Genomic DNA, 25,542 nt, shown 5'->3' with positions numbered 1-25,542 from the left:
AGTTGTATGAGGCTGAACAAGTCCAAGTGCTGAGTCCTGCACTTGGGCCACACCACCTCCATGCAATGCCACAGGCTTGGGGCAGAATGGCTGGAAAGCTGCCTGATGGAAGAAAGACCTGGGAGTGTGGACAGCTGAATATGAGCCAACAGTGTGCCCAGATGGCCAAGAAGGCCAATGGCATCTTGGCTTGTATCTGAAACAGTGTGGCCTGCAGGACCACAGAAGTGATTATATTTTGTACTTGGCACTGGTGAGGCCGCACCTGTGTTCAGTTTTGGACCTCTCACTGCGTGAAAGACAATGAGGTTCTAGAGCACATCCAAAGACAGGCAACGAAACTGGTGAAGAGTTTAGAGAAAAAGTCGTATGAGGAGTGACTGAGTGAATAGAGGTTGTTTTGTCTGGAGAAAACAAGGTTGAGAGGAGACCTTATTGCTCTCTACAACTACCTGTGATGACGTGGGTGCTGGTCTCTTCTCCCAAGTAACAAGTGATATCCATTCTGGACAAGAAGAAGAAGTATCAGAAATGCAGTAGGAAATTTGGATGAAGATCTATAATATCAGAAAATATATCTCAGAGCATAAACTGAAGATTGTTTATTCACTACCTTAAGTTCAAAGTAGCATAAATTTGAACCCAGCTTTTGATCCTTGGCCTGCTTAGATGTGCAGAAACATGTTTTAATAGACATACTCTTGAAGTGATTGGCACACATATATGTATGAAACATTTAAGTAACACCACTGTATTTCCTTTCTTGAACTGGGATTGAGATTGGCTCTGGGCTAATTTTGTGACCTTGACTGAAAAAAATATATTTTTTTTCCACATTAAAATGTTCGTTCCTGAATCATCTTGAGCTGTGAATGTAAGACCTTATTTTATGGATGCTAAAAATATTAACAGATTCACATAGTTTTTGCCCCCATGAGAGTCTGAGGAACACAAGCCCTTCTGAAGTCAGCTTAAACACTGAAGTCCTGCCTTTAGTATGTGTAGTAGGAAATAGGAAAACAGCAGGAGACCTAGTAGCATATCTGTAAGTCTCACCCTTGACCCTTACTGGTGCATTCAGATCCACTCTGAGACACACAGAGCTTCATGTACCAAAACACTATAGAAAATTCTGTCTGATTTTTTGTGCGTGGTCAGACATTCCCACCAAAATAAACTGAATCTATTGAGGTTCTGTATATAAGAATGACAAGGGAACCTGGGTTTGAAGTAGAGAGCTCTATGATAACTTAGAGAAAGTTTATTCTGAAGTTTCCTATTTTGGGATTATAAAACACTTCAATACTGCAAACTTCCTTTTTCCTGTCTGTTGACTGTGCATCGTGTTAGGGAGATGGAATGGATGAGAAGAAATGTTTCTCACCTAAATTAAATGTATATATGCCTTCTTTTCTTATCCAGTAAAAAGAGAAATACAGGACTACATTTGCTGCAGCCTGGTGGTATCTGTTCTCCATTACAGTTGCAGAAATATGATGTCTACAAGTGGAGGTGAAATTGGTAGGGAAGTGCTCCTTTTAGTCCTTTGAGTAGCACTATAGGAAAACAACAGTCACTGGAAGCAGTGATTTGAGCTAACCTCAATGTAACCACTTTAGATATTCCTATTTACTCCCTGCACAGAGTATAAAATGCTATAGGTGCTGCAGTTGAGTACATTGCAGTTAGTGCCTCTAATCTTTATAATTTGCTCTTGTTATTTCTGTATCTTTTTTTGGATGCCCTCATGAACATTAAGGGTTTGACTGGATCAGGTCAGTATGCTTGGAATTTATGTTCCAATCTGAAATAGGTACTGCAGAGTATTTTCCTTTATAAATTTACAATTAAAAAATATAGTATTATGAAGCCTAAGTTGGTAAAGTCCCTTATTTAGTTAAGCAGAAGGTATGGGATCTAGAATCACAATTCCTGTTTTTTTTAAGTCATAACACAAGGATGTGTAAGTATCAGGAACTAAAAGATTCAGAAAGGCTGAGAGCAGTCACCAATGAGTGGCAAAACCTGACCTAGATTGTCAGTTTACCGTTTTAAGTCACAGCACTTATATTTTTAGCTGGTAAGACCTTGTTCTGTCAGATTTTTGGGGGCTTGGGGATTTGCATTTATTTTGAACTAGTTGTCTGAATGTTCTTTGTAGATTTTTGGGGATATGCACACACATATGATGTACATATGATGTTCTTGACAGATTTGCTAAGTTGTACCAGTTACTCTGTTTCATGCTTTTCTTTTTCTTTCATAGTACGTGTTGTTTTGCACTATGTCACAAAGGATAAATTAGAGATGACAGTAAACAATGTGCCTGACGTAATATCTTGTACATGATCTGAGGGCAATGTCAATTCCACCTGTCAAGGATTTCCCTCAAGATCTGTACCTCCTCTTCAGATGTGGCAGGGGTAGAAAATACTTCCTGTCAGAACTGAATCCCTTGTGCACTAAAGCTCTATTGATACGCTTGCAGCTAAATCTGTTAGAAATGAAAGGTTGTTTCCAGTGAAAGTGAGATAAATTTGATCAATTTAGTACAAAATACTCTTCCTGTTGCAAAAATTCATCGTTCCATCCCTCTTGCAAATGGAAACTCTCTTTGCAGGAGTGAATGTTATTACTCTGATTTACCATTACCTTTCACTGTATAATTATCATATGTATGCAAAAGGGATATATCTGTATCTATTCGGAAATACTAGCATATGCTTTTTTTCTCACTCTTTTTGAGGGTGATACAAGTGCCTGAATGAAATGGAAAGTGAAGAAATAGGTACAAGGAACAACAAAAGATTCAGACTTTTTATGGTTTTATGAAGCCTTCTGGTGTGTCTTAATAATTTCTGATGGACTGTGGGTCATTACAGAACTGTAGGGGTTGTTGCATCTTTAATGTCCAAGACATTAGGCAACCACAGGGCTCAAATGTCATATTTTTATTACCATGATGTCTCAGAGCACCATTCACTCCAAAGTGAATACAGATGAAGTACATTGCCATGAATTCAGTTACAGGCAGGTAAGATTCTCAGGCTTTCTGAAGTATTTAGACTACTTTACGCTGCAGTCACCCATAAGCAAATGTTTCAGGTGCTGCTAGCAGCCTTGAGCTTGCTAAAACCCTGTGGGAAGCTGTGGAGACACTGGGGTTAATGATGTCCTAAGACAGGCACATGAAAGCCAGCTGGGATGAGCCTGCTCACACAGAGAGAGGGGAGCAGACTGCAGCAGACATTGCTGGGGCACCTGGGACCCCCCCAGGCTGCCACCTGCTCTCAGCTAGCACCACACCTTTCAGCAACCCTCACTTCCATGATGGAAAGGGACTTTTTCAACTTTGAGGGGTCCGGAGGTGGAAGAAAAGGCTTTGTGTTGCCTAGCACCTGGAGAAAGGTGTGTGCCTCTGTAGCGAGCTGAAGTCTCCCTGCACTCCAAGGGCTTTCCTCACTCTTATGTAGCAAGCACTCCATCACAGGCACTTCTTTAATTGAACTGAGAGTCGTGTTTTTAGCTTTGTTGTAAAAACTTCATTGCTGTAGGGTCTTTTTGCTTTAAAAAAGGGGCTTACTTTACTATGTATTGAACACAATTTCAATAAAGTCTTATGTATGCAATATTATGAATGAATTATTATTAACTGTGAATGATGCATAATAATTGAATGAGGTTGAAAGACAATTTCCGTTGAGGAGCAGGACTATGTGTATTTAGCTTGCTGAAGGAATTATGTGGACAACTATTGTATATTTTGGGTAATGAAGAAATGCCAGCTCACTAAATGGATGTCTTCTGAGTAAACAGTTTTGTTCATTTCAGACCTCATTTATATAATGGATGATATGCAAACTGCATTTGGATTGTAATAGATACAGCTCAGGTCACCAGCTAATTTAAAATACATATAGATAATACAACTGCCTTGCAGATATCATTAGTGGAAAGTACCAAATTTGGAGCCTCTGGTCTTGGAAATAGGAGCCTTAAATTCAGAAACTGCTAGACTCGTTTGGCAAGCCACTGTACAGCTTCACTTCACAGCTTCTTCTGCAGGTCAAGAGAATAACTTGCTGTTCCCACCACATCTCCTTAACCCCGAAGTGTATTTCTCTCTTCTCTGAAATATGGTAGAGTCCTAAAGTAATATCTTTCTTCCAGAAAGTCATTAACTCTTGAGAATAGGGGCCATTTCAATTTTAACTCCATCAGATGTTTTACAAGAACACTGCTTTTTCCAAATTGTGCCCTTCTACAAATAGCAATCAATCCTTTCAGGAACCCTTTCAACCTCTAGAAGCAGCCATCTCCCCGACAGTCCATGATTGACTGATCCCAGGGTGCAATGGTTACTCTTGGATTGTCTCTTCTTGATTGTACATGTCTTGTCATCAATGTTGTTCTTAGCTGATTGTATTAATTCTCCTTAGCAAGTCAATGACCAACAAGGTGAGTCTGTACTGTGTTGCTGCAACATGCAAGCAGATGCATCTGAGTTTTCTGATTTTTTTTCCCCACTATTTAAGCTGAAATTTTTGGAGATGTCAGAACATTTTTGTACTGACAAAGAAACAGAACATATCCATGCAGAACATTTACAGTACAGCAGACCGGACTAAGAGAAACATATTAAATGTCAAAGTTCTTAATTCAGTCTTTAATTACTACAGAAAAGGCTTAAATGCTTGGTTTAAACTTCAGTGTCTTTTTTTTAATTGTCAAAGGCAGAGAATAGCCATTTTTCTGTTTAAATAAAAATGTGCACTATTGAATTTGTAGCAATCATAGCAACTTACAGAACAAAGCTTATGGTGATTGTGAATGGCTTAGAGTTCAGAGGTATATTCTTACTTCAGAATCTGCTCTTGGATTTGAATACTGAGAAGTTTGGAGTTGTTTAGATTGAGGTTTCGAGAGAAGCCATTCACAAAGACAAGAGACAAGTATGGATTTCAGTGTGGGAAAGTTGTCATTCTCACTGATCTTTTATCCACTAATGTCAGAGATTAGAGAGCTTTGCTGGAGAGCAGCTCTGCAGAGAGAGACCTGGGAGTCCTGATTGATAATAAACTGAACATGAGCTAGCAACGTGTCCTGAGCCAGCAATATGCCCTCATGGCCAAGAAGACCAACGGCATCCTGGGATGCATCAAGAGGAGTATAGCCAGCAGGTCAAGAGAGGTTCTTCTATCCCTCTACTCTGCCCTGGTGAGGCATCATCTGGAGTTCTGTGTCCAGTTATGGGCTCCTCGGCTCAAGAGGGACAGGGTTCTTCTGGAGAGTCCACCACAGGGCCACCAAGATGATCAGGGGACTGGGACATCTTTCATATGAGGAAAGGCTGCGGGGCTTGGGGCTGTTTAGTCTGGAGAAGAGGAGATTGCATGGGGATCTCATTCATATTTACAAATATCTAAATGGTGGGTGTCATGAGGTTGGGATATCCCTTTTTTCGATGGTATCTAGCAACAGGACAAGGGATAAAAGCTGGAACACAGAAAGTTCCATTTAAAAACAAGAAAAAGCTATTTTACTGTGAGGGTGAGGGAGCCCTGGCACAGGCTGCTCAGGGAGGATGTGGAGTCTCCTTCCTTGGAGGTCTTCAAGACCTGCCTGGACACTTTCCTGTGTGACCTGATCTAGGAGGACCTGCTTCTGCAGGGGGGTTGGACTAGATGATCTCTAAAGGTCCAACCCTACCATTCTATGATTAACATCATCAAGTCACCAAAACATAAAAGACTAACAATTTTATTATCATTTTATATTATTATATTACTAATAACTAATTAGGAGCTGAAACTCCTGGGTTTAACTGAAACCTAAAAAGATGCTTTCTGTCTTTCTCTCATTTGGAGGAGAGGAAGCATCTTCCAGTCCTTGTCCTCCATCTTTCTTTGCTTTGAGAGAGCAGTGCAGATTTTTCCTTTACTTCTACCCCGTCTCAGTGCTCTCACCCCTGTAAATATTGCATCAAAATTTGCCTTGCTTGTTTTGACTGAATTCCATGACTTCAAACATCCTGTATGTAGGAAAGAAAGAAATCACCATGAAATGGATGGCTTGATACAACTTCCTTGATTCCACTGAGACCGGGCCGAGGAAATCTAGTTACCGTGATTTCAGCTGTATTATTTACCCTTTGTGGGGCCTTTAACAATTGATTTGGCTTATCATAGTTTACAGATAGACATTAGATTACCTACCCATGCTCTAAACTATCAGGTAGCTACACTAGCCAGTGCTCACCCCATTCTAATATACTTGACCTCTCATCAGTGTGTATAACTGTAGCATCTTATTTGTCTCAAGTAAAGAGCATCTGTCTGGCTCACAGTTCCTCTAAAAGTACTATGTGAACAAATCCTTCATATGTCTTATTATTCCATCTGTAGAACCTCTTGAATGGGTAATTGCACAGGAGTAGAGTGAACACTTTGAAATTACTAAAGGCTTCTCAGGAACTCAATATTAAGTTAATTAAACCAAGTGAAAATGTCTTTTATTTAAGGATATAAGTTTAAGAAATTATCTATTTTTCTCTTGCTATATAATTAAAGTCTAGTCCCAGAGGATCTATACCTTTTGGATCCATATCCATTCCCCTCTCTTCCTTATACCCTGCTATAAACCATTGGCATAGTATGGTACATTTAGCATGATAGCTACTATAGATTGCTTTAGAATTTGTTTTTTTATTAGAAGAATGTTCTACATTTTTGACAAGATGACTGTACTGTTGTTGCTTTGTAAGTCAGTCATGCAATTGGGAGGGTTGTGGTGAGCAGGGAACATATCTTTCTGCTTGAATCTCTCTAAAGAGTCACCCTTGAGGCAGATTGATCCCTGAGAACACAGGTATTGCTGTTTTGGCTAAGTCATCACAGAGGAATTTGCCGAATGGTGCTCTCTTGTTCAAACAGTGGTGTAGGTGATGTAAAATTAGTAAGCCCTGTGAGTCATATACACATGATATTGTATTTATAGCATTCTCGTGAGGTCTCATTAACATGTATTAGAAAAGTGTTTTGAAATTCTCAAGTGAAATACCATGTCACAGAAATACAGAGCATTTTTCCAATCTTGACATCAGCTTCAATCAACTCTCCAATTTGTCTAGATCTGAACTTCAGTTTAGGATCCTCTCTCAGGGTGACAAGAAGGTTACAAGACTGAAGTGCTTCCAAACTTCTTGGAAACTGAATGACAATGTAAGAAGTCTGTGTCTTGGGCGCTTCCCACATTCATTGGTACCATAAACTCTGCAGATTTTCTCTAGTCTTCTCTCCACATAACCAGAAATACTTTCTCATTGCTATTCATTAACATAATAGCTGGGAATTTAGGCTCAGATAGTGAACCAAAACATACGCTTTTGCTACTGTATTTGGAGTGGGAGGAAGCATAGTGGGGAAGAGAGCCTGAGTACAAATTGCCTTTTCTCCTACACTGTCAGTTGTTTTCAGTACTAGGCAAGCTTACCACCTTCTGAAAGGGAGGGAGACAGAGGCAGGGAGTTAAGGGAGCAAATTGGGATTAGTCACAAAAGCGGTCATGCATAGAAAAATGTGTGATTATTTCAGACTGACTTCTTGATCTCTTGTCAAAAAGCATAGTTTCTGTTCACAGAGTGAGTGGAGACTTAGCACAAGGATTTTTTGAGCAGCCATGGCCAAATAGTTCACAACTTCCCACCCTTAAGATTCTGTGATTCTGTGAACTGAAATCTTTTAAAATAAGATTTTATTTGTAGACTTGTGTTATTTCAGGTCAGGGTCTTTCGTGTTAAGGATGACATCCTGCACATAAAAGAGTAGATACAAAATCCTTTTTACAGAATCACAGAATAGTAGGGGTTGGAAGGGACCTTTAGAGATCATCCAGTCCAACCCCCCTGCTCAAGCAGGTCCACCTAGATCAGGTCACTCAGGAACACGTCCAGGCGGGTTTTGAAAACCTCCAGAGAAGGAGACTCCACATCCTCCCTGAGCAGCCTGTGCCAGGGCTCCCTTGCCCTTACAGTGAAATAGTTTTTCATTATGTTTAAATGGAACTTTCTGTGTTCCAGCTTTTTTCCAATACTCCTTGTCCTATCACTGGATACAACAGAAAAAAGTTACTCCCCAGTCTCCCGACATCCACCATTTAGATATTTGTAAATATTAATGAGATCCTTTTTGCCTCTTGGGGAGCAAAGAAATTAAAATAGATTCAGCATCCCATAGTTGTGTTCAATGGTTGCATTGCAGACTGAAGGACCAATGAGAGCTCCTGGTGGGACTGGAAGCAGCTGGTTGCTGTCACCACTGGATGAGGTAACCAGCTTGGTCTCCAAAAGTGCAGCATCAATCCATATCAGTGAGGAGCAAGAAAAAAAAAAAGGGATAAAGAAGAAAGAGGGACAGACTGCAGAGTGCCACACACAGATATATCAGCCAGAGACAGAAAACACTTAGGTTTCTAACCTACTGTTTTTTTTAAATTTTAAAGGTAAGCAATGTGAGAGCACAGCATCCGCAAGTTGTATGCAATTGGTTTCCTGTTTATGTGTTTTCTGAATATATACATGAAGCAAATTGATGGAAGCTGTTGAGATTTATTACGAACCTCTATAAAAAGGAGACATTCTTGCTTATTTATGGCAAGACATTGTCATGGAGCAGAAAGGAGGGAAACAGAAATAGGTACTTGTATCTGCTGCTACTGGCAGAAGAGAAGTCAAGTAACAATGTGGAAAGAATAACATCAAATAATAGTTACAAAAGTCTTGGGGAGAAAAGACAAAAGATTAGTCTATGTGGGATAACCGGTGAAGGTATTAAAAAAGTAAGCTGACATCATCAGAACACATGGGAGATGTTTTAAATATTAAATGTTCATTAAACTCTCAATTGTGTAGGATATCAGGAGCTCTGATAAACTAAAGTCAGGGTAATAAAACATTTATAAACAGGACTCTAAGAATTACATTCACCTTGAAAACTTATAAACAAGTTTCTGTAGTCAATAGGTATAGTCTTGAGATAACAGAGAAGGGAAGATCCTGAATGACATGTGCTGTTCATCTGTCCCTGTGTGGCAGCCCAGAGCAGGTAAGCAAGCTGGGGAAAAACAAAACTGGGATAAATGAGGGCTTCAACATCTGCCTGTATCCAGAGCTGACTTTACTGTGTGGATGAAGCCTGAATTTGATCACCCATTGTGTAATAAGAGGTCTGATTAGCAGTGGCTCTACAGGGTTGTTATTCAGAGCAAATAATGCTGTATCAAGCCTCTTACGTTTCTTCATTTCTAACATGACACGCTCAAATAGTCCTTGCTTTTATGAACTGTGTGCTGTCCCCACAGCAGAACAAGCCCTCCTTCTGTTAATTGAGACACAGAGAAATGTCTTAAACTTCTCAGGTTACCAAACAAATTTTTCTTCCTCCTCCCCCAACTTCTTTGTTTCTTCCTTTTGCCAGAGATCACTGTAGCAGGAAAGAAGTCAAACAGCACACTTCATGCAGGTAATTACTTCCTGGATTGTATCATTTTTCTTTGGATACACTACCTGACAGTTAAAAAATGCTGTCTTACCAGGGCAAAATCCTTTTTGTCATTTTTTTGTGTATTTAGCATCAATTAGTTATCACAGTTCTAACTTCTTCTGCCCTTTGAGGAGTTTTGTTTGAATACTAATCATTATTCTCTCTGTGCTCTTGGTCTTTCTCCATAGATCCTCATTCTGAGCTACCTTTGCAAAAGCATGCTGGAATTTCTTGGAATAGCTAACATGAAATATTTAAAATTAAATAACACAGAACTCAATGTGTAAGATAGGGGTACCAAATAAGTTCCTAATACTTTTTTAAAACGCATATATTTGGATAAAATAAGTTGCAAGTTTTTCATCTGGAGGTAAAATACTTGAGAAATCAAAGCTAATATCAGTGAGTTAGCTTAGTACTGCAGGAATCATGCTTTGGCCCATGGTATGGAAGTCATAAAGGCCAGATTTTTAGGTCTTTCAAGGTACAAACTGGTGCAAGTGAGCCAGTGTATACTGGATCTATAAATACCTTTAGAAATCTCAGAGTACTTTTCACCTACTGCATAAACCTCTGTCCATAATTTTCCTAGCCATGAGGCCAAGTCAGAATAATGTTTTGGTTAGCCACAGTGAGGGATGGCACACTTCTGAGACCATGCATCAAGATCACATCTTCCCTGGTGTGAAATAAGGAAGGATGATCTTGCCATTAACCTGGCAGATTGAAACGCAGGGAAAACAGACTGCATTCACATTTGAATGGAAAAGGTGGCTTTGTTTCCATCCTCACATCTACAGTTATCAAGGTGTGCTGTACCAGGTGATGATGAGAATTGTGGGCATTTGATTTCAAGCTAGTTTCGTGCTAGGTTGGATGACACTTCTTTCCTGACCTGCATCTGATTGATAGCTACTGGCTTTTTTAGGACAGCTGAATAAAACAGCATGCTCTTTATTTTCCAGCTTCTGTCTTACCATGTGTAAATGCTTTTTTGCTCTCAGAGACATATTTTTGCAGTGTTTGGGATTATTTGTAATGAAGATTTCAACCAAGACTGGGGATTCATTGTAGGAAGCACAATTTTTTCTTTTGTTATTAAATGATTTGATATGGAAGAAGTAGTTGCTCTGTTAGCCCTTAAAACTCACAGGTAACACAACAGCTTATGGTCTGAACAGGCTCCAATGTGATGTCCTGCACGATCCTGACTTTTTGTTTAGATCTCAAAATCTTCTGTTCCTCCACAAACTTCTTGTCAGGTTAGGCAGATAGGAATGGGGAAAGAGTTTGAGCTTATAGCACCTTGTATCTTATAGTGGTGTGTGGAGGAAAATTTTGAGGATCTTGTATGTGTCACTATGAGGCACAGATCCTCATCTTAGGATAATAAAATTATTATATGCTTATAAAGATCTCTCTGAATTGCAAAGCTGTCCAGGACTATAAAGATGTAGCTCTTTCATTTTATTTTTCCTTCTGCATGCCTTGCTAACAATTGGTTTGGTGTGATTTTTTTTTTATTTCACACTTGTTGATTGTTATATGTTTCAAGAGCACATGTTAGTTTTGTTTCACAGCAAGAGCCGTAATCATGAATTACTCCTCATGATTGCTGTGCACTTTCAAATCTATTCTAGATTAGTCAAAAAAGTCACACATTACAATAGTATGAAGCACTTGGAAAGAAGACTTTTTTTTTTTTTTGACAGAGGTGAAGACAAGATACACCAAGGCAGTGTGCTGGGAGAATAATAGAGTTCCCCAATCTGTATTCATCTGCACGTGTTACTTTGTACGTAATGGGTCTTTCATCTGGCTCAAGGAATAAAAGGCAAATTCTTCCACAAGGATGATACGTCCTTGTAGCTTTTCTCCAGTGAATTGGACACAAATAGGTCTTCCATTACCATCATTCATGCATGTGGGTTTTTTTCCCCTTTCAAGTAGAGACAAGCTGAGGAAAAGAATTCCAAGATTTCTGCAGCTTCTGTTTTCACTGTGTCTGGTAGTAAGGCGTTCCTGCTCTTGGGAGCATGGTCTCTAGTGTTTGGGTCTAGTCTTTCATATTTAGGCAGATTTTTTGTACTTATGTGCAACTTTATAAGGACATTGATGTTTTCCTGCCTTTTTGATGTCCAAAGTGTGAGAACTGAATGAAGAGCTTAGAGGGCTAATAAGACAAGAAAAAAGAATATTATCAAATGGATTAGGATTTATTCAAAAACATACAAATACTTAATGCAAGTATGAATCTTCACTTTCATGTACATACTAGAAGATGTATTTGCAAAGCAGAGATAAGCAGAGCATGGCTAACTTTCTTACCATCAATAAATACATTTTTGCTTATAGACTGAGCTGTAGTAACCGATTGTGTTTATGATCCAAATCTTTGGGGTAATTTAAACCAATTATTTTTACCTGCTGCTTGAAGTGAGCTCAGAGTGTGCACCCAGTCGGTTACTGGTGGTGTTTCATTAAGCTGTGGAGAAGCTGGTTCTTGCAAATGACTTCTGGTGTTGTAAAATGTAGGGAGCTCACAGTGCTATTGGGTGATGAGTTTCTGCTCTGAAATTTGTGGGATGGACAGACAACACAATGGCAACAGTGGAGCCATAGCTTTCTTCTGTGTGCTTTCAACACTCTTGCTATCATCTTGAGAAATCACCACAAGCACATGGTTGGAGTTACGATACTTAATTTAACCTATTGACAGCCATGAAAAAAACCCAATCAACCAAACACCAAACCTTCTTCCTTCTCTACTGCTTTAACTCTCTAAAGGCTGATGAGAAACAGCTTGGTGAGGAGCACATTTCTATTTGTTGACTCTCCTAGCACCTGAATTAGGTGGCAAATATTGCATTAGGAAAAAATCTGAGCTGAAAAACAATATTGTAGTGTGATGTTGATAGTAAAGGGGTTTAACCCCTGTACGGGCACACGGGAGTGGAAGTGGAGGAAAAACTGAATGATATCAGTAATAACCTGGTAGAGAATAAGTCAGGAATAAGTCGAGAATGTATTTAAAGTTTTAAAAAGCTATGAATAACTAACAGAAACCACTTGTTTGGCTTGGTTACCAAATAGCTCCTATTGCCATGAGGGCTCAGTGCTACCAGTGTGCATGTTCTTGCATCTTTCTGATGGGTAGCTTGCATATGTACACGTACATAAAGGACCATGCTCTGCAAGTGGAGAGACTTAAAGGTACACACTTGACTTCAGAAAAAAAAACATGTTGGTGCCCAGCTCCAAGTTTTTAAAAGATCTTATAAATAATAATCTGCATTGTAAGATATCTATATATGTTTACAAAACTGATCTTAGTGATTTTTTATGGTCATATCTGTGGTAAAACAAGAACTTGACATTTCATATTCTGAACTACAAGCAGGTGTGATCACAGAAGGGTCATGAAAAAAAGATTTGGTTCAGTCAAAGCTGAACAAGAGTTTAGCCAATATATTTATAGCTTTAATTTTGAGTGCGGGAATTGATCAGATAAGAGATTTTTGTGTATTTGTGTTGCAGTTACTGAGAAATGATGATACTGAGACCGTAAAATGGCAACCAGCCAACTAGACTAATAGATTTTTTTTTTGCCTGAATTAATGTAATGCAAAATGACCAGCACTCATGGATGGAAGTACCATTTGCTGTGACTTAAAGAAAAGGCAAAAAAATATGTGTCATCATCTCCATCCTTCCCTTTCACTGGTGACAAAAATATTTCATAAAATAGACAAAAATAACATAAACCAACATATGGTGAATTCATATCTAGACTTTAAATAGGGAAGAAAATAATTGGCACTTTTAAACTGCATATTTTGATGTCACAATGGTAATATTATATATTGCATTGGTTAGTGACCGGAAAGCTTTTTATCTTACCAATGAGTTAATGCCTATGAAATAAAGCTCAGTAAATATTTACTGTGGGGTATGTCTGGGAAAGGTCATATTGACTCATTTAAGGTCATACTGTTTATAAAATCGGCCTTTTCAGAAGAAACAACAAAGGATTAGCATTCTGAGTTAAAATGAGGAAAGCGAGTTCTAAAATTATCTATCTTTGGTCTACAGTCGATTCTACTTTAGGGAACAGACTTTGCATTGGCAATTTCCACACACCTTTTTCTCATCTGACTTTCATCTCTCAGTGTATTAAGCCTTCTCTTGCCTGGCTAGCCATTGTCATGCCTGGGGAAAAGCTCTGTCAGGTATTAAAAGAGAAATATATAAAAGAAAGCTAATGGCTGAAGTTTAATTTATAAATTCTGCATTCAAAGGATTTGTAACCGCCAAACCAGATAGAAATTTAATCTGTATGCTCTCCATGCCATTAATGCTGAGCTACCTCAACCTAAGATACTCGGCTGATGAATGTATTTATAAAGGTTTGTCTGCATCCCTGAATAACTGCCAAGTGTAAAAACCACATGACAGCAGTAAGGAATAATAATTTCTAAAAAGAGAACACCAAACCTGTAGAATGGAGCTCTCAGCATCAGCTAATGAACCAAGACTTTTATTATCTTTTGAATGACTTTTTAGCAGCCTCACTTCGTACAAGACACAAAACAAATTAGAAGGAATTTTAAAGGATTTATTTCTCTTGAGCAACTTAGGAGGAGAGAACTTGATCTCCTGACTGATTCCCATATGTAGGGCCAGCCTTTGTCACATAGGCAAAGGATTTATGAACGTGCTTACTTCTTTTGCTGAGTAGGACCTTTTCTATTCTTAAAGTTATATGCCTTGCTCAGTCGGGCTCATTGTGTACTTTTATACTACTGAAAAAGAGTATAGCTGAACAAAATTTAAACCTTACATTTTTAATTTAGAAAAAAAAATATTTGGGGCCATAATGCATAATAATGGCAATACAAATCTGAGTTGCAACTACTGTCATACCACAGACAGCTAATGTTTCTTGTCTGATCTGACTCTGCCTTGCAAACTGAAGCCATTAAGCTGCTAGGAGAGGACATTATAGCAGCATTATATCTTTCATATAACACTCATTAATCTGGAATGCTATCCCTCTGATAGGTAACAGCACTTACTCTGTCCTATCCAGTCTTTTCTTCTGGGCAGGTGGGGTGGCACACGCTACATCTGAAAGGACTTTACTTACAGCAGAGGATTCTGACTCTGTTTCCTGATCTATTTGTATTTACCCCTCTCATTCTTTTCCTTCAAGTCAATTTGTGGCAGCTGTGCTGAAAACTAAGCACTTGGTATACTATAGCCAAATAAATCCTGCTGGAGTTATCCCTGCAGGGGAAGGTGGCAGTGACAAGCAGAGTTTTTGCAGCATTAGAGAGTTTGGTAGCGTTCATGAGTACTGAGCAGCACATTGCCAGGAGTAGTGTGATGGAGAACTCTTCTGTGGATAAGAATTTATCACATCAGTACAAATGGCTGAGCTGAGCCTAAAGCCACACTGGAAGTGAATTGAAAATCAGACTGTAGCAACAACTCAAATGCTCTATGTCAATTTGCAATTGACCCTCTGCTGTATAGAGAACCTCAGAGCTCATCTCTTGCTAGTAATCAAGGAAATGGCAATGACTGCTTGCCTGTCTTTGAACACAGGTTGGGAAAAAGCAAAAAGCAAAAAAACCACTAAGTAAAACAAACAAACCTGCAAAAATATTTTAGCGAGAAAAAAAACCATTCAGCTACAGAAACTATGTATAAATAACATGAGAAAATCTCAGCAAATTATCTCATCAGCTCATCCCAATTTAGAGAACACATGAACACAAAAGAGTGATCAAAGGGCAGAGTTATCATATTCCGCTTGCATCTGAAAACAAAATAAACCTGCACTTGAACCTAAATATACATTCTTTCAGGGGATAGCCATAGCCACATTATGATTATGGCTTGAGGCAGAAAGGTAGTAAGTATTTTAGAGCACAGAATAGGAAAGCTGGTGATCTAGATCTAGACATTTTTTTCCTCATTATGCCATGGCTCCCGGGATGTTTGAAAAAAGGGTGGTGGATGTTTGGGGCTTTTTTTTCTAGGAGTGGCTGGGGTGCAGGAGGTGACAAAAAAATTAGCAGCAATAAGGCAGTCTACTTTTTTAAGGTAAACTCAGGACCAAATCAAAGTCGACAGCTTAGATGGGGTCAAAAAATACCCCACATCTGCTTCTGATGGTCAGAAAATCTGATTCGAAACAGAATGTCATTATTCTTTTCTATTAATGTCTCCTTAATTCAAATTTCCAAACCTCTGTAGACGTCATACTTGAAAAAGCAGAGTTTTTGAAAATACTTAGGAGCACTTTGGTGCCTAAATACCCTTTAAAATCACTTGGAGTTAGGGAACAAGGACTTAGGCTCCTGGAATAGCCTTGATCTATAAGTTTATTCACTGTGTCTAGTCTGTTCTCTTATTATAGATTAACGCAGCAGGGGACAGAAAGTCTCATTCTCTTCCACAATTTTCCACTAAGCTGCTCTATGGTTTCAAATGAATTAGATAACCACCTTGGTCTTCAATTTCTCAGATAAATGAAAACTCTAACTTCTTCCTAGCTGTTCTCTTTGTAGATATTGTAAATAGCAAAGCATTGCATTCTGTCTTCTAAGAGCTATTTCACTAGTCCACCCTATCAATTCAAAATGAAGGCATCTTCACTTTTGTAGTATCCATAAGTCTCAGTCTCTACTCTTCTAGCATACTCTCTGCCAGGGCATGTAAGATGAAGTTAGCTGACACCAGAACAGTCCAGTTCCCTCAGCTGCACCGCAATGATGACACACATCGTCATCATTTTTCTCATGATGCAGCATCAGTCTTTGCATTCTGTTGAACATCAGGAGTTTTCTATGTGTGACTTTCTAATGTCACCTTTCAGCATCAGTAGCTGTTTAGAAGCTTTTTTAGCATCAGATTATATTACAGGCTTCCATCGTTCTCACAGGTGAGTCCACAATTTTGGAGATGAAGCACTAAGCAGCATGAGTGAATTTGGTCTTCATCATCCAGAAAACACATCTCCTCCAGTATCACTTGGAAAGGTAGGATATCTCAAAGATCATTTGACACCATCAAGAGACATTTCTTTCTAATACCAGATCCACAGTAATTCCTCATTCACTCTGTTTTCTCCTTCAGCATTTTCCTGGGATGATCTGTTCCTCTTTTCACCTATGATAGATAGGGAACTCGAGTATAGTCGGATGTGTTTTGACCTGTAGATGCTGTGCTATGAAAGCACATACTCTCAATTGATAGACAATATATACATTCTTAGGAATGTAAACGTGGAGTGTACTGTTAAATTAACTCCTGTTCCTAGAAAGTAATCTTTCTTTTCCTTTCCTTCTAACTTCTCCGTTTTGGAATTTAAAAGAGTAGCCACCTAACTTGACCTTGTCTTCCCATGTGGCCTATGTACAACTAAGATCATTTTACATTTGCGTCACATAGAAATTTGCTTTCACTGTTCACCTGAAGACAGAGAAAAAGTATTGACTGGAGAAGATCACTAAAGGGAAAATTTGGCACAATCAAGGGAAGTGATGGGGCAATGGTAGTATGTTTCCTGTGCCCTTTTTTTTGTTTTCTGTTATTCACATAGAGGCTCAAGAAAGATGTCTGTCTACGTTCACAAGAGATGGCTAAACTTTAACTGCAGAAGTTCCCTGAAGGTCTGAGTTAGGGAAGGCGACCAAATTAATGTTTTTCTTCAGAAGAATTACCTTTTTTGACATAATTTTAGTACTAGAAAGAAGCTAAAAATCTAGAGTGAAGAGAAACCAAACTATATGTGCCTGAATCTGAATTCCTGTCATATTTGGGTGTATGTGTGCAGTTGAGATGGCATGGAGAAATGCCATCCTTGAATTTTTAACCTAGTTTTAAACTTGGCTAACATCAGACTCTCTGGATCACTTTGCTTGGGTTTTGCACTCTGCTATCTGCACTAGAAAGATGGAATGGAAGTATATATTTAGCAATAATTTATTAAGTATTAGATATGCTAACAAGATGATATATAAAAGATATTAGCCTTACTGAATGCAAATATTTCATTTTCACGTATTTAGCATTCTGGCATTTACCTAATGCCATTGTAATAGCAGTTGATAGTATCCAGAAAGATTTCCTTACATATTATTAACTTAAGAATTGTAGCAAAACATAATGGACTTGATGTTTGCTAAAAAAAACACCCCATATTCTACACTCATGTACAGAGAGGGGGGAAAATACTTATTCATTTAAAACTATCTCCCAGAGAAAAAAATGTTAAAGGTCATTTATAAAATATGACTAGCAGATTGTTATTACTGGCTTTTTGAGACTGAGAATAGCAACAGTACTCGGGACACTACTCATAGAGCAGAATGCCAGAAATACTGTATTAACCTGAATGAAACATCATAAATGGTTGAGAACTACTATTTTTACTATCTTTTCATTTCTTAAAATATTGGGTTTTCTATGGAAAATCTTGAAGATGAAAGTTCCATTTTCTCCAAGGAATATTTCTTCCAAAGGGTATTTATTAAGGGAAGTTCTCTGCATCTGTGGAGAAATGTAGATAAAAAGAAAAGCCCCAGGAGTAATTATCCTTGTTTTCAAGAAGTCTTTACATTTTTGTAACAAGACTGCAACATTTTTGTTCATGGTCCTGAAGACCATTTCAAATGATCCTTTCCTCTTGCAATCAACACTCAGATCTGTACCTTCTCCAGAATTCTCTGAAACATGTGGAAAGCTTAGGATAGACTTTCTTCCCTAATTTCTGTCAAGATAAAGTTATCCCATTTTTTTTGGTATAAATTATAGAATCTAAAAATGACAGCTAACAGTTCTAAGGATGCCTTGGTATGGGGCAGTTTCCATCAGTGCTTACTTATGCTTGGAGAGCATGCTGCTTAGATTATGGCTGTGATAAACTGCTTTTTCTGAGGCTGTTTCTATCTTTTTTGTGAAACCGTAACAGTTTCAGTCCTGTTAAATGGTTTTTATTGAAAGCCTTTGAAACAGGAGTAGAGAGACTGGATGCAGGAATATAGACAACTTATGGTTTGATGTTGCAACATTTAGCAGAAAATACTCTGTGAAGAGTATGAGCAGGCAACTGTGAAAATAAGAAAGATACAGTAGCGAGTTGGGCCAGGCGATGCAGTAATGACGGAAGTAAGGTAAGAACTTGAAGGGTCATTTAAATTAAAGGTTCAGTTAATATTTCAAAATGCAGCTAAATTGTGTGAAACCAGCCTGTTGCCTGCTCTGGATGGTGACTTCACATGGCACTCCTATTTTTTCTAGCTATAAAGGATTAGAAGGAGCCAGAGATCATCCCAAAACTGTGAAGTCTATACCTTGCACAGAGAGAGAGAATGTTATGAAACAGAGTAAATTACTAAACTAGTTTAAACAGGCTAAAATTTTACTCTGTCCCTGCACAGGGACTCATATGAAATAATATGCATGGTAGATTTATTGGAGATAAGTTTCCAGTTTCTGAACAACATGAACGTTTACCATTTTTATTGTAATTGTTCAGTATCATTTTTAATTGTCAGAGGAAAAACACCCATTAAGATGTGAGTTTTACGCATGTTTTGCAGTACTATTTATTTTATGAAATTTCTTATGTTCTTTCCATGGAGACAGAATTATAGAATCATAGAATCATAGAATGGTAGGGTTTGGAAGGGACCTCTAGAGATCATCTAGTCCAACTTCCCTACTAAAAGCAAGTCCACCTAGATCAGGTCATGCAGGAAAGCGTCTAGGCAGCTCTTGAAAACCTCCAGAGAAGGAAACTCCACAACTTCCCTGGGCAGCCTATGCCGCGGCTCCCTCACCCTCACAGGAAAGAAGTTTTTCCTTGTGTGTAAGCGGAACTTTCTGTGTTCCAGCTTATGTCCATTACACTTCGTCCTGTCACTGGAGACAACAGAAAAAAAGTGTTGCCCAATCCTTCTGACATCCACTCTTTAAGTGCCTTGAAGTGTTAATGAGATTTCCCCTTCAGTCTGTTTCCCCTGACCCTATTCTAGGCTAAAGAGCCCCAGGCCCCACAGCCTTTTCTCATAAGAAAGTACCACTACAAGACTATAGCAGAGGCCAATATCCAGAAATCTGGATCCCAATCCTATCTTTGTTATAAGGCTTGGGCTCACTGAACTTGCTGACTGCGGACTGCAGGAACTTTGCCAAGATGGGAGTACGGGCACTTTGGCTGTTCAGTGCAGTTTCAAAAGTAATTCAGATCTCAGACGAATCCACAGGTACTCTGTCTGAAAAGGTCATCCTGGCTCTCAGTCATTTGGATTATTCCATTTGAGTACATCAAATTAGGTAAGACGAATATTGGTGAAAATGAGTCATAATATGATTTAGAATTAAAGTAGCATTATTGGCCACTGGAACAAAATATATCTGAATATAATAGAATATATAACGAGTATTTCATCCAAGAGGTCTGGATATAATGTTCAATATTGTCTTGTAATGCTTGCATTGATGTTATTTTCAACCACCATTATACAGTAGGTGATCACAATGGTTCTTTCACCTTAAGAAGTAGATCCTCATAGCTTTAAAATTAACTTTTGCTTTGGGATTTCAGATGCTTATTTTGACAGCTCTATGATACTTCAGGTTTTACTCCACAAGAACTGACAGAAGTCAGATTTGTTCAGGGTCTTGGTTCCACCTGTCTAGCATTAGATTACAGGATGCAGTTATTTTGTGCAGCTGATGAGCATCCACAACTCCTCATAAAGTTGACAGAACATGCAACTACTTGCACCTCTTATAACTGGGTTCTGACCCAACATGTTTCAGTTAGACATTCAAAAGCTAAAGTATATAAAAGTAGTAGATGTTTTGCAACTTGCATCTCTTCCTCAATAAAAACCCATACTGTATTCTGGTTTTGTCTGAGATAATTTTCTTCCTAGTACCTAGTACAGTGCTGTGTTTTGGATTTAATATGAGAATAATGTTAATAACGTATTTCTGGTTTTATTGCTGCTAAATAGTACTTATCTTGAGTTAAGGATTTTCCAGTTTCTCATGCTCTGCCATCAAAGAGGTGCACAAAAAGCTGGGAGGGAGCATGGCCATGACAGCTGACCTGAGCTAGCCAAAGGGTATTCCATACCATAGAAAATCATGCCTAGTATATAAACTGGGAGAGAGGTGGTAAGGAGGGGTGAATTGCTGCTTGAGCATCAGTGAGTGTGTGGTGAGAAACAGCATTGTGCAGCACTAGTGTTTTTTTTCTTGGATTTTATTTCTTATTCTTTTTGTTTCCTTCTTTTTCATTATAATAATAATAGTAATAAATATTATGTGAATATATTGAGTGAATTATGTATTTTCTTATTATTATATTTTATTTCATTTTAGTTATTACACCGTTCTTATCTCTACCCATGAGTTTTACTTTTTTTTCTACTTCTCCTCCCAACCTGAAAGGGAAGAAGTGAGCGAGCAGTTGAATGGTGTTTGGTTGCTGGCAGGGGTTAAACCATTACATTCTGTTATGAGGAAATAAACTGAGTATATAGACTTCTGAAAAGAGAACTCTGAGCTCTGCTGCACACCATTTATTTTCCTATTACTCTTTGAATATTGTTTATTTGACATGCTGTATATCTATTTCCCTCCCCCTCCTTTTTATTTTAATTGGGACCTGGTTATTGGCTAAAAATTCCACTAGCATGACTCATCCCTGCACTGGAAATGACTGTGAACAGGCATCACATTGTTGGATTTACTCCTTCCCTCCCTCCCCTCTCTCTTTTTTTTTTTATCGTGGCACGAGCTTGTAATAATAAACTAGGAAGGAAGTTAGAGCTAATCATTTGGTTCTGAATGCACAAGCCCTGCCAAATTTCCCCACAGGCATGAAACAGCCGCTCAAGCTGTGACACCAGCAAATTAAATCCTGGGGGTAGCTGACCAGAAGTAATGAAATGTGTATTTACCATACTGATGCTGTCAGTCCTAAGACACACTGGCTTTACAATCTAGTTAAGTGGGGCATATTTATCACTTGCAGCAGTGCTTAGAAAAAATACTCAGGTTTTTCCCTAACCTTCTTCTCAAAATGACAAGCTCAGTGCTGGCTGGTAACCCCCACCACGTAAAACATGAACAGGATGGCCAGAATGGTCTGTTCTTTTAAAACACTGCCAAAGTGAAATCCATATGCCAAACGAGATAAGTGGTTTCATTTTATGATATGTTAATTGCCATGCCTTTTTATTCATCCCCTATTTGCCACTTCATTCTATAAACTAAACCTTAGAGCTGAAATTGAAGGATAAAAATAATTTCAGGAGCCAATAGATAATAAACAACAGATGCCTTCCACAAACCATGTGTCCTGTGCATAGAACTGTTTAAAAGCCTGGGCACATACAGGTGTGTGGAAGAGGGCCATATAATCACTGAAAAGAATAACTATCACTGAAGAGAGGGGTGCATTATGCAGGGATGGATGAGCCACATAGCTGCTACAGAGGCATCACTCAAAAAATGCTTATGCTTCATGGCAGCAGGGTTTCAAAAGCATCTGAGCACAGTCACATGAAGAAGGGAGGCTATCATTTCACAATCCCATGTGCTGAGGAGATAAAGGACTCAGGAAAAAATATTTTCCTCAGTTAGGTATTGTTGTTAACAACAGCATATATCTGAGAGGTTTCTATGTATTTAGCTAGAAGGGGCATGTTACGCTAATTGTGTGAGAACTACTGAAAGTTAGTGAATCATTTGCTGAATGGTACTTGCTGTGAATACAAGAAAGCATTGTGAGGAGAGAAATGAAAGTACAGGTAATGAAAGTACATAGTAAATATAATACCCATAGAATCAAAGAATCAAACCACACCCTATATGAGCAGTATCTGAATGTATCTAATTATATCCTAGGAATGTCTGTAATGGCAATTATATGCTTCGTTTCCTGCTGTACTTGATTAACATCACAAATTATTTATATTACAACCAAACACAAGGAACTTACTTTGAACTGTTTGTTGGCATGTGTAAATTTGTTGGGCTTTTTTATCTATCTCTTTGTAGCAAGGTAGGCACATTGAATTAATACCGCACAATTTGATGGCAAAGCCAAGGGAAGGCTAGGGTAATTTTAGAGATAGCACTGTGCTTTTTCTCTAGTGAAGCATTCACTTGGAAGTCTTTGGAAGGTCAAAACCCACTGACTTCTTTGGGATTATACATACACTTCAAGATTAATATGTAGCACCAACCTTGCTGAATCAGGTCTGCCTTTCCTTGCTTGGTCTTGGAAGACAGCTGGTCTTTCTGTGATATATAGTGTGAGTGCTAATGGAAGCCCAGTCTGTGGGTGCCTTCCTTCTCCCGTCTTCCCACATCAAGAAAGATGAAGTAGGAACCATTTCACATTTTCCTCATGCTGGGAGAATGAGCAAGAAGAAATATAAGAGAGCTTCTACTTGTTTTTTATCAGATTTGAAGTTAAAGGCTTGAATCTGTGGATCCAAATGCTTTTTATGGAAAAATGCAAACACTTGAAATGTGGTATTTTGATCTACTCGAGAGTAAGTCTGTTGAATTCAGCTGAGCCTGAATTGGAGGCTTTTGCATAATTGTAGTCTTACATTGTAAAGAGTGGAGCAATCACTCTGCCATCTGTGAAAAATTACCCAGACTTGCACACCAGTGTATTCATCCATGGATATCATTGGCTTAAATAATTTTAGCAAGTTAAAAACCATTTTTTAAAAGACTAGGCAAAGCAAACCTCAAATAATCAGCTGAAGTTGTATTACCTCTGTTTTTAATTTCAGACTTGAAGCTGTCTAAACTGGTTGTGCTATTTGAGCTGGACTTGTAATACGCTTGTTACCTTGTTCTCACATTGGGTCAGATGAGTAGGCCTATAGTTTGCCTATAGATTGATAAAACCTTAGGTACACTGTTGAATCTCAAAACCTGATGATAAAAGCATAATTATATGTAAAGGCAAACTACTGTTATTTAAAATCTTACAAGTTCTAGAACTAGTTCTTTGTTTTGGTGTTTTTTTTGAGTTTTTTGAATGCCAGGAGTTGGCAACACCTTGCGTGTGAATTCCAGAGAGCCTGGCTCCTGCAGCATAAATCCAAAAAATATTATTCTCATGGAAGAATCCCCAGTAAACAAAACTACAGGAAGACAGGAGGTAGCCAAGCTGCTAGAATCAATCTCTGAAGGAGGTGTCTAGCTCTTTGGTACAGGAACAACTTGACCGAATGAATTTCAAACTAGCAATGATTGCCCACCCTGCCCTCTACATAGACCTCTCAACTAGTGAAATATGAACAGGAAAAAGATACCCTGGAGTTTAGAATCTACAATATCAGATATTGCACTTTTTGTTGGGGGTAAAAAAAAAAAATATCCAAGCAGCAGTGTGGTGTAATAAACAGCAAGGTTTTATGTAAGCTTTAACTTTTCCTTCTCATTAATTACCACAAATTTATTTTAAAACTCCTGTAGAAAACAAGTGCTTCATGCCGACACGTGATTTTGCAATTAAGAAAAAGGAAAGTGTTTTCAGCTGACAATGACTTAACATACTCTTGATATATGAAAAAAGGGTTCAATTGGTCCTTTCTACTACTAAAAAAAATATTGAAAATGAAATGATGTAGCTTAGGAAATGAGAAGTGTTGACCAAAGCCATGGACAGTGCTGAGAGTTGCTTATTACCTGATACTTGCTGGAATGGGCATATTTGGGAAAGCTTATTCTTTAGTTGCAGGCTTGCAGAATATATTGCATTGAAGAATATATGATCTGGTTTCTGCAAGATAAAGAAGTCTTGATTTAATAATCTCTTTTTTGGGATTTAAATGACTTATGGTTTGTGGTTTTATTGGGAATCCTCTTGCCCCAATACCCTTTTTAATGTCATCCTTCTGTTCTACTCCATTGTTCATCAGGAAAGAATGGCAGAGGCTTTGTTCCTTGGGATGTAAGGAATGGAGCAGCCAGAGCATCAGAAACCACACAACAGGAACCAGCCTCTGCTGCAGAGACACTGGCCTGATGATCACATGCCTGTGGACTTTGATTGTAAATTGTACTGTGAAATAATTGCTAGTTTGAGGTTAACTCTTGCAGGATATGAAATGTAACTTTATCACAAATATAACGTGGGTAACTTAGAAATACTAAGTGAAATAGGTGAAAGTGAAGTAATAGATTCTATTTCAGCAAAGTCTTTATTCTTGTCTTGTAGAATGCAGAACCTTTCCAAGTTACTGTCCGAGAAGACAATTGTATCATTGTCTCCCTGGAAGCATCTGATGTGGTGAGCTCATCCTCTGTATATGTTGTGAAGATAGCTGGAGAATCCAAGAACTACTTTTTCCAGTTCGAAGAATTCAATAGCACTTTACCTGCCCCTGTGGTTTTTAATGCCAAATACCATGGCCTATATTACATAGTAACTCTCTTGGTAGTGAACTCAAATATGGTTTCCAAGTCAGCAAGATCAATCACTGTGTTAACCAGTAAGTAATATCTTATTCTTTTTTACTTCTGTTTCTCCTCTTTGTGTGTGATTGTTTTTGGGATTTTGTTGTCTCCAGAATTTCTTATTGTGGAGAAGGTTGTGTGGGGTTTTTGTTTGTTTGTTTTCAATAGGTCCTCCTTGGTGTAGGATTAATTCCTGTGTGAGAACAGTAGGAAGAGTGTGTTGACAAAGCTTCTGAGTGAGAATTCACAATGTCTGGGCAAGAAGAAAGGGACAGCTATGAGTTTCTCCCATCTGACCCTTTGTGAATATTGACTGGACAGATTTAACATATTGAAACAAGTGTGATGGATGAACCTCCTTTCCAAATGTTCATCTTAAACTCTTTGAACCAGAAGTTCCAAAAATCTAGCAGAGTGAATAAAAAATGTTGACTGGCATTTCAATGTAAGCACTCAGGTACATGGTTAGGTATATTCTGGTTTAAATGCTATA

At 38.4% G+C, this 25,542-nt stretch overlaps 1 protein-coding gene across 1 annotated transcript in view; it reads left to right on the top strand.

Moving 5' to 3' along the window:
• Positions 1–25,542, top strand: part of PTPRO (protein tyrosine phosphatase receptor type O) — a 153,478-nt gene that overhangs the window by 64,260 nt on the left and 63,676 nt on the right. Inside the window, exon 2 of the mRNA XM_061988866.1 lies at positions 24,811–25,084. Coding sequence (XP_061844850.1) covers positions 24,811–25,084 — 274 coding nt within the window. The remainder of the gene's footprint in view (positions 1–24,810; positions 25,085–25,542) is intronic.

The sequence above is a fragment of the Colius striatus genome, chromosome 1, assembly GCF_028858725.1.
Source record: "Colius striatus isolate bColStr4 chromosome 1, bColStr4.1.hap1, whole genome shotgun sequence".
Lineage (NCBI taxonomy): Eukaryota > Metazoa > Chordata > Aves > Coliiformes > Coliidae > Colius > Colius striatus.
This window is presented reverse-complemented; position numbering and strand designations above follow the sequence as displayed.